This window comes from Mauremys mutica, chromosome 8, assembly GCF_020497125.1.
Source record: "Mauremys mutica isolate MM-2020 ecotype Southern chromosome 8, ASM2049712v1, whole genome shotgun sequence".
NCBI classification, from domain to species: Eukaryota; Metazoa; Chordata; order Testudines; family Geoemydidae; genus Mauremys; species Mauremys mutica.
Genome location: NC_059079.1, coordinates 110,556,335 through 110,568,405, shown reverse-complemented (window position 1 = coordinate 110,568,405; position 12,071 = coordinate 110,556,335). Strand labels below are relative to the sequence as shown.

At 59.7% G+C, this 12,071-nt stretch overlaps 2 protein-coding genes across 4 annotated transcripts; one reads left to right on the top strand and one right to left on the bottom strand.

The window, feature by feature from the left end:
- Positions 1–347: 347 nt before the first annotated feature.
- On the top strand, positions 348–6,962 carry LOC123376381 (rab11 family-interacting protein 2-like). Of its 3 annotated transcripts, none has more exons than XM_045028326.1 (5): positions 348–486; positions 844–1,182; positions 2,129–2,243; positions 2,842–2,947; positions 5,487–6,962. In XM_045028326.1, the coding sequence occupies exons 1-5, from the start codon at positions 425–427 to the stop codon at positions 5,927–5,929; spliced, it is 1,065 nt and encodes a 354-aa protein (XP_044884261.1). In that variant the 5' UTR covers positions 348–424; the 3' UTR covers positions 5,930–6,962. The 3 variants fall into 3 exon arrangements, with proteins under 3 accessions (XP_044884261.1, XP_044884260.1, XP_044884259.1); XM_045028325.1 differs by having other exon boundaries at positions 2,033–2,243; positions 5,490–6,962; XM_045028324.1 differs by having other exon boundaries at positions 2,033–2,243.
- Positions 6,963–8,053: 1,091 nt separating this feature from the next.
- Positions 8,054–12,067, bottom strand: B4GALT7 (beta-1,4-galactosyltransferase 7). Its single transcript, XM_045028327.1, has 6 exons — positions 11,912–12,067; positions 10,745–11,098; positions 9,547–9,772; positions 9,143–9,226; positions 8,798–8,902; positions 8,054–8,540 (listed from the first exon to the last, which is right to left on the bottom strand). The coding sequence occupies exons 1-6, from the start codon at positions 11,959–11,961 to the stop codon at positions 8,385–8,387; spliced, it is 975 nt and encodes a 324-aa protein (XP_044884262.1). The 5' UTR covers positions 11,962–12,067; the 3' UTR covers positions 8,054–8,384.
- Between the last annotated feature and the right edge of the window lie 4 nt (positions 12,068–12,071).

Below are 12,071 nucleotides of genomic sequence, written 5' to 3'. Positions count from 1 at the left end.
TGGCGTGCTGGTGCCTGGAGCCGCCCCTGGCCCCACGGGCCTGCCCCACACCCGGGAAGCTCTGCCCAGCAGACCCAGCACCAGACATCGGCTGCCCCCCTCCCCGCAGCCAGAGTCCGGCCTGGGGCTATTTACAGCCGGGAGGGGCCGGGCCGGGCCGGGAACCGACAGGCAGCAGGAGAGACACCCCCTCCCCCCGGACCCTGCTGTCTGTGCCCGGGCAAGGGCTGTTCCCTGCGGCCCGCCCCCGGGCCCCGCCCCTTGGGCCCGGCCCCGCCCCCTAGGCAGGCCTCGCACAGGCTCAGCGGTCCGTGGGCGGGGCTAATGGCCCCGCCTCCTGGAAGGCTCCGGCCCCGGGTTTCTCCGGCCCGTGTAGCCCCGCCTCCCGCCGCTCTGTGACGTTCGCAGGGGGCGTGTCGGTGCCATGTGGGCGGACCAGGGAGCCCCCATGGAGGCGGAGCACGGAGCCCAGAGCCCCCGCCCGGAGTAAAGAGCCCCCCCCCAGGGACTAGCCCGCCCCCGAACCCCCCTTCAGGGCAGCTTGCCCCCCCCGGGCCGCCCTGCCCCCTCCAGGTCAATCTGCCCCTCCCTCAGTGACTAGCCCCCCCACCCTTCCAGGGCAGCTTGGCCCACCCCCTCTGACTAGCCCCACTCTGCCCCCCCATCCCGCACCAGGGTCTTGCCCTCCCCCACCTCCTGACACCAGTCTCCAGTTTGTCTGCGTTGGGGCCATGGGCAGGGGCCGTAGGGGCAGTCCCCCCACATCCCTGCTGGCTCATGGGGAGTCTCGGCCCGTGGTGGGCGAGGGGCCACCGGGGACTGACATGGGCTCTTGTCTTGCAGGGTGGCCGAGTTAGAGGAGTGGCAGCCGACTCACCTCCGCGTGGTCGTCCTGAGTGCCCGGTCACTGCGGGCCAAAGGGGGTGCTGGCTCCAGCAGCCCCTACGTGGTCATCCAGCTGCAAAAGCAGAAATACTTGACGTCAGTGGTGCCCCACAGCCTGACCCCCAAGTGGAGGGAGGAGTGCACACTCCAGCTGCCCAGCAGGCTGGATGATGCAAAGGAGCACTGTCTCGTCCTCACTGCCATGCACCACTCTCTCCATCGCCCCGACCAATTCCTGGGCCGGCTCTGCCTTCCCCTGGCACAGCTGTTCTGCGACAAGGCAAGGAGAAGGAATGAGTGAGTGTCACAGCTGCCCCCCTCTCCTTCATCCATGGGGCTGAGAGCTGGGCCCAGGGAATGGAGGTGTCCTGGGGAACCATTTACCTCCTGCCCTTCTGTGGTTGACCTATGAGCCAGACACATTACCGGGACTCAGTCACGGTCACCTCTTCCTCCTGCCCTTTCTCCCGGGGTCTGTGTGAGGTGCAGCAGGGCTTCTCATGACCCCTTGTGCCCCAGAGCACAGAGCAGCACTATGGGGGGCTTTACCTTGTGGGGTTGGGCTCTCTGGTGCCAACATACAGTGGAATGGGGGGGTTGGAATCCCCTCTCTGGCAGGGTCCAAGGACTGATCCAGAGGATGTCGAAGCCCCCCATAAATGCACCTGGCCAGGTGTGCGGTGGGTGTGGGCCTTTCCGACTAGCTGATAAAAGACCCCTAGAAAGCACTGTCTCAGCTCGGGTGCAGAAAGCCTGTGACCAGGGGAAGGGAGAAAGACTGGTGGGAAAGGAGAGGGCAGAAGAAAGTGGCTCAGAGAGCTAGAGACCAGAACTGGGAGTGGGTGAGAGCAGAGCCACTGCACCACACAGGATGGGCTTTCCCGGCCCTATTTCTGAAAGGGGAGGATCCCATGCTGGCTCAGAAGTAAACAGGGGAGCCTGTGTGGCCAGGGCCGGGGGGCTTTTCCCCGGGGCAGTGAGGTGTAGCCACAAGATATAACTTCTAAGAGCAGGACTCAGCACAACCTTTAGCTCCCTTTACCTCCAGCCCCAGTCCTTAGTGGGCTGAGCCCTGTGAGTTCAGGACAAATAGAGCCGTGAAGGCTCGAGCAGCTTCCTGCCTGGTTCATGGTGTTGTCTGGCGCAGATGGTTCAGGCTGCAATCCAGGCGTGGCAGACCTGACAAGGTGCGAGGGCAGCTGCAGCTCGACCTCCAGTTCATGCAGATCCTGTCTCCTGGCAGCGAGCCAGCATTCAGCATCCAAGGACCACAGTCCCTCTTCACTAAGCTCCGCAGCAGCATGAAGGGCCGAAGGAACAAGGTTTATCCCAAGGCGCAATCACCTTCCTTGTGTACGGTACGTGGCGTCTCTCTGGCCAGCCAGGCGTTTCACTCCCCTTATCTTGGGCCTCTGAGCGTGGCAGTTGTTAGCAGCATGTTGCTTACCCTGGAGGTAGCAGGTGGACTCCGTGGGGTGTTAAACTGCTCACCTCAGTGTTGGGGGCAGGATCTCAGCCTGGGGGACAGCAGCAATAGGCATTTTATCCTGGAACGTGTCCCTGGAGACTTTGACCTGTGGAGTCTGGCCAGTGGCTGTGGAGAAGAACAGAACTCCCTGCCTCCCTCTCAACTAAGGGCACATCTCCTTGCAATCCTGGATGCCACAGGGCTCCCAAGGGTGACCCTGGCTGCCCCATGAGCTTCTCAGAGAAAGCAATTTAGCGGCACGATTTGAAGTGGGCATTGAAATGATGGAGCCAGGAGGTGAGAGGGGCCCAGCCTGCCAGGACTGCACACAGCCGTTGGATAAGGGCATGGTGGCTACAGAAGTTTAGGCTCATGTGGCCCCAGGGGCACAACAGTGCTGAGAGCATTCCTCAAGGAACAGGCCTAGGGAGGCAAAGCTTGCAGCATCCGAGTCTCCTGTGCTGACCTTGTTTGTTCCCTCTGGACAGAGCAACGATGAGGACTCCTCCTCCTCCTCCAGCATGCCCATTGAACCGGATCCATCAGCACTGATGGCCAGGGGCAGCGCTGGGGGCTCCGCACACGCAACTGGAGGTGAGTAGCTCCACAGGGACAGGGAGGGGACAAGGGCTCAGTCTGGTCCCGGTGGATGTGGTCTCACCCTCACTGTCGGTTCAATAAGCCCTGAGACAGGGATTTGGGTCTCTCATTGTCTTCCCGAGCCAGACTCATAGACTTTAAGGTCAGAAGGGACCATTATGATCATCTAGTCCGACCTCCTGCACAACGCAGGCCACAGAATCTCACCCACCCACTTCTATAACAAACCCCTAACCTATGTCTGAGTTACTGAAGTCCCCAAATTGCAGTTTGAAGACCTCAAGCTGCAGAGAATCCTCCAGCAAGTGACCCGTGCCCCATGCTGCAGAGGAAGGCGAAAAACCTCCAGGGCCTCTGCCAATCTGCCCTGGAGGAAAATTCCTTCCCGACCCCAAATATGGCGATCAGTTAAACCCTGAGCATGTGGGCAAGACTCACCAGCCAGGACCCAGGAAAGAATTCTCTGTAGTAACTCAGATCCCAACCCATCTAACATCCCATCACAGACAACTGGGCATATTTACCTGCTGATAATCAAAGATCAATTCCCAAATTAATTGCCAAAATTAGGCTATCCCATCATACCATCCCCTCCATAAACTTATCAAGCTTAGTCTTAAAGCCAGGTATGTCTTTTGCCCCCACTACTCCCCTTGGAAGGCTGATCCAGAACTTCACTCCTCTAATGGTTAGAAACCTTCGTCTAATTTCAAGTCTAAACTTCCTAGTGTCCAGTTTATATCCATTTGTTCTTGTGTCCACATTGGTACTAGTCTTAAATAATTCCTCTCCCTCCCTAATATTAATCCCTCTGATATATTTATAAAGAGCAATCATATCCCCCCTCAGCCTTCTTTTGGTTAGGCTAAACAAGCCAAGCTCTTTCAGTCTCCTTTCATAAGACAGGTTTTCCATTCCTCGGATCAGCCTAGTAGCCCGTCTCTGAACCTGTTCCAGTTTGAATTCATCCTTCTTAAACATGGGAGACCAGAACTGCACACAGTATTCCAGATGAGGTCTCACCAGTGCCTTATACAACGGTACTAACACCTCCTTATCTTTGCTGGAAATTCCTTGCCTGATGCATCCTAAAACCACATTAGCTTTTTTAACGGCCATATCACATTGGCGGCTCATAGTCATCCTGTGATCAACCAATACTCTGAGGTCCTTCTCCTCCTCTGTTACTTCCAACTGATGCGTCCCCAATTTATAACTAAAATTCTTGTTATTAATCCCTAAATGCATGACCTTGCACTTTTCACTATTAAATTTCACAATGAGACTCATTGTCTGTCTGATCTGGTGATGAGGAGACCCCCAAAGAACCTCCCTTCCCCGGACGTAGCAGCTGTGGGAGCAGCCCTCAGGATGGGCCTTTAGCACTGCCAGGCAGGGCCTTTTCACTAGTACCAGCCTTGATCCCTCAGCTCCTTGGGGGATCCCAGGATGGGCTGATGAGAGGCCTGCAGACCTTTGTCCTCCCAACACATGTAGCACAGTCAGCACTGGGAGCTTCCCCTCTGCCAAACAACTCGCCCCCACACCAAGACAGAGGGGTTCAGCCCCTGGGAACAAGGGGGTCAGTGGACACCTGCCCTCTGGGAACAGCCCAAAGATATTAGTTAATTCTGCACAGGTCCCAAAACCAAGAGCAGAGGGTCAGAATTTGGATCTTTGCCTGATTTTTTCACCAGCCCCCTCGGCACCCAGAGATTAAATTTGGCCTTGGGAACTGCATGGCTGATGAGAGCCTCTAGGCCAGACTCCTGACCCATGCTGCCTGTGCTCCCTGCCTTCTGCCCCGAGTGCTTTGGGAGAGCCTGACGGCTGGAGGAGTGAGCTGGATGATGGTGGGGTCAGGCAGCCTAGGACTTGGCTCCACAGATGATTTGCTCCTGGGATCCTCAGACCTCAGGGGAAAGCCATAGTAAGTCCCCTCTGGTACTGCCTGGAGGCTCATGCTGAGCACCCATCCAGGGCACGTTCACACCTGTCCAGGAATCTGTCCATGCAATGGGTTCCTACCCTTTCTGTCGCACCTCTATGGCTGCATTCATGGACTGCTGGCAGCTTTTCCTTTTCTCATTTCCAACCCTTTGTTCCTTGTCTCAGCTCCAGGCACCCACGTAACTAATCCCTCTTCTCTCAAGGGGTTCACCCCATTGTGAGGTGTGTAGATTTATCCTGCATCCCTCCTCCCTTGCTATGCCAAGATGGGCATCCAGCTCTGTGAATTGGTCTCTCCAGCACCCCCAACTCACAGTTACTGCTCTTCTTGACACTGCCTCTAGTCATGGGTGTCTTTGGTAACGTGGTACCCAGATACCTCGGTGATGGGCGCAGTATAATGATACAGAGGGAAAGGAGCACAGCATTCCAGGTATAGTCACAGCCCTATTGCAGGCTTTCCCTTCCCTCCGTCCAGTACTTCTGCACATGCAGCTCCAAAATGCAGTGACCAGCTCGAGTCTCCTTCCCCTCTCTCCTCCCAGACACATCTGATGTAACCCCTGGTTTCTCTCCTCTCCAGCAGCTCCTGCTGCGATGGCTCCCTCCCCGTGCACTGAGCTGCGGCTAAGGACCTATCTCTCCAAAGAGGTAGCCTATGAGGCCCCCTCAGTCACAGCCAAGTACCCAGCTTCCTCCTCCAGCCAGCCTGACCAGTGGGTTGCCCTGGAGCAGCACCCCAAGAAGAAATCTCAGCTGCTGAAGGAGGATAACGCAGAGTCATTGGAGGACTCCCCCGAGACACCTCAGGCCAGTAGCCCACCCCTACGCAGGACACAGGAGGGTGGCATCCCCCCACAGAGGTCACAAACCCTGTACACCTTCAGGATGAGCCGTTCCCACCCTACCAGCACTAAGCCGCTGGGCACCACCTCTGGGCACAGCTGCACCTGGAGGCGCCAGCTAAAGTTGCTCAGAGGCTGCCATATCTGCTTGAGATGCTTTGGATTGAGACTCAAGCCCTGACCCAGGTGCTGTGGCTTCCCTCCGTTCCCCCTCCTGAGCGCTTTACAAATTCATACCATTTGGAGCAGGAGGTGCTGGCAAGACTAGTGATTCCATAGTGCATGAGAGACCCCCACCCAAAGCTCTACCAGTCAGTCACCCCAGCCCTCAGCACTGATGGCACGGGCCCAGGCAGGAGGCAGCTGCAGTAGAGGAACTTGGAGGCTTTCTGCCCAGCCAGAGCTAGAGGCAACCCTCTGAGCCCTTAACTCCCCTGTGGACCCAGAGCTTTCCCCACTGTCCAACCCAGACAGGCTTGCCCCATCACCCCACCATCACCTGCCCCATGATTGTTATTCATTCCTCAGGGTGGAGCTAAGCACTTCGCCCCATGATCTCTCCCCACCCCCACCCACAGCAATTACCCCCGGTGCCAGTTCAGATGTGCAGAAAAAACCTTTTGAGTTTGCCATGAAGCAACAGGGCCATCCTGTTCCCTGGGGCTGCTCTGCTCTCACCCTCAGGGGATTGCAGGAGGGCAGCAGGTCCCTGCTTTAGGGGGTATTACCAGGGGCCAGTGCAGCTTGTGGGAGCCTGGCCCATGAGCTGAGCCTTGTAGTCCCAACCCCCACCATGTGCAGCCCCCTTTCTGAGCAGAACATGGCCTTTCTCTAAGAGCTGATATCAGGCCCTGAGCCGAGTGGACTTTTCCACCAAAGCAGAGCCTGGCATGAGGGTGGGCAGGCCCCACAGCAGATCTGGGACCCCCAGCTGCAAGGTTGCTGTTCCATTCAGCACCCTGTGATGCACCCAGCAGGACACGGTCACGCCCGGCCTGATGGCTGCAGAAGGCAGTGAAACCCTCCTGCGGACTGAAGAGCTGGATTTGCTTCCTCACCCCGTCTCACAACAACGAGAACAGGTTGGGGGTGAGAGGTTTAGACCCAGTAGAAGGAGCCACCTTCTGCAGCACTGATCCTCCAGAGGCTGCAGGAGCAGAACCCAGCAGTCCTAGCTCTACCAAGGGCCTGCTCCAGTGCATAAGCTGAGCAGTTATGGGGCAGCAGGTTCTTGGGCTAGCATGGCCCAGTGTACAGAGCCGCTGCTGTTGGCCGCAGCTGGAGGGGCTGGCAGCCTCTCGGTCCAGGAAGGAAGCTCTGTTCAGAGATTCCAAGGTCAGGTGGGACCTTAGTGATTGTCTAGTCCGAGCTCCTGTATAGCACAGACCAGAGACCTGCCCCCAAACTATTCCTGGAGCAGAAGCAGTCGGGATTTTAAAATGGTCAGTGGTGGAGAGCCCCCAGGGCCCTGGGGAAGTTGTTCCTGTGGTTAATTACACACAAACAGACACTCCTCTGGTCCTTCTCTAACCAGAAACATTCACAGGCCTGTGCTGTTCCCTGGGGTAGGCGGTCTCAGAACCCTGCCCCCTGCAGTACAGGAAGCTCCATCTCTGGATGCTGGGGAGGAGCTCTGGGCTGGATTCTTGCACGGACACCATCCATGGCTCCCCTGGCTTTACTGCTACCACTGCAGTGAATTAGCAGCCATTACATTCCAGGGAAACACACCGTACAGGATTTCCTAACTAGAGCTGGGAGAGGGCAGGGCCAGGCGAGAAGGGGGCACCAGAGGCCAAGGCACCAGGTACTCACTCAAGCCCCATGGAGAAGGCTGGGGTATGTTGTGTACGGTGAGAAGTGGCACTGGCACTGCTGGCGCTCGGGGGGGACGCAGCTGGTGAGCAGTGACATGCTCAGTAGCTGGGTTCGACAGAAACACGACCTTACTCCACAGAAAGCAGGGGTGAGCAGCGGGACCTAGAAGCCACATGAAGGGGAATGGGAAGTTCTGGGCAGTATTGTAGCCAATACGTCCCATCCTCTGCTGAAATCCCAGCCCGTGTTAATGGGGTTCTGGGCCCCATGGCCCCACTGCATCAACCAAACCTCTCTTGTGAGCCTCCTGCCCTGACTGCTGCAGTTCCACTGGGCCTGCCAGGGAGCTGGGGCACTGGCAGACACTCAGCCTGGCTTTCATCCCTGCGTCCTCTTGGAATCACAGAGCAGTAGGCCAGCAAGGGAGCGAGGAGCGGGAATGAGGTTGGCATATGGGCGCTGGCATGGAAAGCAGGGCGTGGCTCAGTGCATTGACATCACATGGGCCTGATAGGTCTTTATTGTCTCCTTCGAGCACGGAGGCAGCTCTGCCATGGCCAGCACAGGGAGGGAGCGGCCGTCCTGCGGTAATGGCAGCATCTGTGCTGGGGGCCACAGCGTCTCGGTTTCAGTTCTGCCCGTCCAGCTGCACCGACCGAGGAGCTGGGCTGGCTCCTCAGCCCTCTTCCAGCCTGTCGCCTCCATGCTCCAGCCCTCGCGCTCAGCTGCCGCAGTGAACCTGCCCTGCTCGAAAGGCCCCGCTGAAGTCCCTGGGCATCTCAGCATGGCAAGCATGACTGGGGCCTAGGGCAGGCTGCTCAGCTGAATGTGCACCAGGGGGTCTTGCTGGCATCACAGTCCAGCAGGATATTGAGGACAGTGCAGGGAGCTCCAGCCACACTCAGCGCCGTCCGGGACTCAATCCGATACCTCACGTTGTTCAGGCCCCCATCCCGATCCACCTTGAACTGCTCCTGAGAAAGACAACACGGCATTCAGTTCCCACACAGCAGAAAGGACAGTGTGTAGGGCTAGCCGAGATGGGACCAGAGCAGGGGAGAGGGCAGAGCCAGCAGGGACAGGGCTAGAGCAACAGGCTGGGCTGGCTCAGACGCATGCAGCCACCTGCCGGTCACAGAGAGACACCATTTCCCTGGGAGCCCCTTCTCCCTTCCCCTTCAGTGCAGAGGGCAGCAGGGCCCCTGCCCTGCCCCAAGGGAGCAGCTCACACCTGCTTCTGGGTAGCAATGCGCTTCTGGTCTCGCTTCCTCCAGGCTGGGTCGTGCAGGTGCTGGAAGGTCTTGTATCCAGTCTTTATTCCCGAGGGGCGGAAAAGCTGGGGGAAGAGCGGAGCGTGCATTAGTCACTGGAGTCCCTGCCCTAAGCCAGGTGCCCAGGCCCAAAGCTTCCTGCACCCCGTCACCCCCTCCCCTGGGCCCAGCAGGACCTTTGGGAGGCTAGGCAGAGGGGCCAGCAGGGAGCTAGGCTGTCCTCTCCCAGGCATTGACAAAGATCCTGGTGGCCATGCCTGGGGAACGGTGTTTTCTCTGTCCAGGAGCCTGAAGAGCATCCCTACCTGGAGGCCAGCTCCTTTGATCCGGCGATAGAACTCATCATCCTCTCGCCCCCAGCCCCAGAAGCGGTTGGACATCCCATTGCACTGAAATGAGAGGGTGTCTCAGGGGTAGAAGCTTGTGATGTCCCCCTCATGCAGCATCTGCCTGATGCACACACCCAGCGTAACCCAGCCAGGCAGATGGAGAGCAGTCCCATGGGGGAGAGCCATGGCCAGACCCTGGGGCACAAGGCCAGAGCACAGGGAACTACAGCCAGACCCCAACCAGCTCAGCCCATGAGCCCCTATTCCCTCCCCATCGTGTCACCCCTTTCACATTTCCAGAGTGGAGAAAAGTGACTCACAAACAAGGAATCCTCCCCCAAACAGACAAGGACCTTACCCCACTCTGTGCCGGGACTTACCATCTCGTAGTGCTGCTTGGTGAGCAGGAGGATGCCGCCCACATAGGTTTTGTAGTGGTACAGCGGGTGCAGCTCTGGAGATGCCACATGGAAGGGCCCTGCCTCCGGGAAGCCGTAGTCCAGCTCCTCATTGCGGGGCAGGAGGTCAACGTCGTGCATGGCAATGTAATCGGTGTCATTGCCGCTCTCCAGGAAGCCGACGTTGATCAGAGATGCTCTGTTAAACCTGCTCAAGACACCAGGAAAATCTTGTCCCAGCACCAGGAGCGTCAGACCCCAGGTGCTGCAACTCAACCCTAAAACCACACCCATGCAGGGGGAACAGTCGCACCCGGGCACTGTGGCTAGTAAGGGGCTAAAGCAACTAACATTGACAGTGCCTGTTCTAAGGGAAGCCCTTTGGGAAAGTGAGCTGGAGGCTGGACAGACGTTCGGCAAGGAGATGACATGTAAGAGGCAAAGCATTGGTGTGGCTGGCATATTGGGAGGGCCACCTGGAGGCCAGGCAAGGCCAGCAGGGAGGGGCTAAAGAGTGGTAAAGTGGGCTCTTGGAAGAGGTGACCCAGATGGGTGGGCATACGGGGGAGCATTAAGGCTGATCTGAGGACACTAGCAAATATTGTGTCTTGCAGCTTTCCCCTGGCTCTCAGAGCTCCAGCCTCACAGAGCTCATAGTCGGGAAGAAAGGCTAGTGGCCTACAGTTAAATTTTCCTCTCCTGCTCACGTCCGGCCCTGGGAAAGGAGACTGGAGAAGGAAAATAGCCCTTTACCTTTCTACAGACTCTTCCACAGAGACCCTCGTAGCCCCTCATCATCTACAAAACTTGGCTCAACACAACACCTCCAGGCTCAGAGTATCTGAAATTCCAGCTGCTCACACCCCAGCTTTCCCCAGTCCCCAAACGCTCAGCCCAGAAAGAGAAAAGAAATGGACCTGACTAAGCCCTGATGGTCAAACTCTCGCATCCCAGGAGAGGAGGAGAGTGTGATCCCCATTTTATAGCTGAGAAAACTGGGACATGGGTGCAAAGTGAGTTACTCAGGGTGGCAGAGCAAGTCTAGAACCCCTCATGGCACAAATAATGCCCTGGGGAAGGGGCTGCTCCAAGTCTGGTACCTTGGGCCCCAAAGTGCCCTGGTGGCAAAGGGATAGCACCTGGGGCAAAGCTTAGCTCTGCGGGTGGCAAAGGACCATACCTGTAATGATCCACCTGGTTGAGCACAAAGATGTGGTGGCGAATCCTCTTCCTGCTGAGGAAGCGATGCATGTGGGGCACGAAAGCCAACAGCTCCTCGAAGCGTTCCCGGAACGGGATCAGCAGCGCCAGGCGGTGGGGGCCCCACGATGGGTCCTCAGCCCATGAGGCCCGGGACTCTGGGGGGCAAGGCTTCAGGGGGTTGGGGGCCACTGCCCCGCGGCCCTGACGGGCCACATCACCTGAGCAGCTGAGCTGCAGCCACAGCAGTGAGGCAAAGCCCAGAAGCAGCGCCGCGAAGAAGAGCCGGAAAACGGAGCATTTCCGCGGCAGGAGGGCCAGCAGCCGGCGGGACCTGGAGTGGGGTGGGGAGTCAGGGCCCAGAGTGCGCTGCCCACAGCTGGCTCCCCACACAGTCGCCCCCTGCCCCGCAGAGCCGGCCTCGTCCTGTTCCTCCACCCAAAGACCCCGTCCGCTCCCCCACACCTCCTCCACAGACCCCTCCCTGCCCCCCCAATCCCTCCTTGTCCCCCGGCGCCTGCCCCGATCCCCCCCCGACCCCCTCCCTGCCGCCCAGCGCCTGCCCCGATCCCCCCCCACAGACCCCCTCCTTGTCCCCCGGCGCCTGCCCCAATCCCCCCCCAGACCCCCTCCCTGCCGCCCAGCGCCTGCTCCGCCCCCCCCCCGACCCCCTCCCTGCCGCCCGGCGCCTGCCCCGATCCCCCCCCCACAGACCCCCTCCCTGCCGCCCAGCGCCTGCCCCGATCCCCCCCCACAGACCCCCTCCTTGTCCCCCGGCGCCTGCCCCGATCCCCCTCCCTGCCGCCCAGCGCCTGCTCCGCCCCCGCCCCCCTCCCTGCCGCCCGGAGCCTGCCCCGATCCCCCCCCCACAGACCCCCTCCCTGCCGCCCAGCGCCTGCCCCGACCCCCCCCCACAGACCCCCCCCTTGTCCCCCGGCCCCGGCCCCGACCCCCCTCCCTGCCGCCCAGCGCCTGCTCCGCCCCCGCCCCCCTCCCTGCCGCCCCGCGCCTGCCCCGATCCCCCCCCCCAGACCCCCTCCCTGCCGCCCGGCGCCTGCCCCGATCCCCCCCCCCAGACCCCCTCCTTGTCCCCCGGAGCCTCCCCCGACCCCTGCCCCCCTCGGAACCCGCCCCGTCCCGCTCTCACCCGGCTTCCTCCCGGACATACACCGCCGGCTTCCGCCGGGACGGGAACATGCTCCCAGGCGGCGCCGGGGGCGGCTCCCGGCTCCGTCCCCCCGGGCCCGGGGCTGCCCGGACACGCTGGCTCAGACACCCGGTCCGGCGCCGAGCGGGGTCCCCCGGAA

Excerpts from the sequence above, each read along its gene's own strand:
- LOC123376381 (XM_045028324.1), top strand. The coding sequence starts at position 425 with ATGTGGGCGGACCAGGGAGCCCCCATGGAGGCGGAGCACGGAGCCCAG. Across the intron at positions 487-843 it reads GCCCAGAGCCCCCGCCCGGA|GGTGGCCGAGTTAGAGGAGT; the intron begins GTAAAGAGCCCC and ends CTTGTCTTGCAG. Across the intron at positions 2,244-2,841 it reads AATCACCTTCCTTGTGTACG|AGCAACGATGAGGACTCCTC; the intron begins GTACGTGGCGTC and ends CCCTCTGGACAG.
- B4GALT7 (XM_045028327.1), bottom strand. The coding sequence starts at position 11,961 with ATGTTCCCGTCCCGGCGGAAGCCGGCGGTGTATGTCCGGGAGGAAGCC. Across the intron at positions 11,099-11,911 it reads TATGTCCGGGAGGAAGCCGG|GTCCCGCCGGCTGCTGGCCC; the intron begins GTGAGAGCGGGA and ends ACCCCACTCCAG. Across the intron at positions 9,227-9,546 it reads CCAAGCAGCACTACGAGATG|TGCAATGGGATGTCCAACCG; the intron begins GTAAGTCCCGGC and ends CTCTCATTTCAG.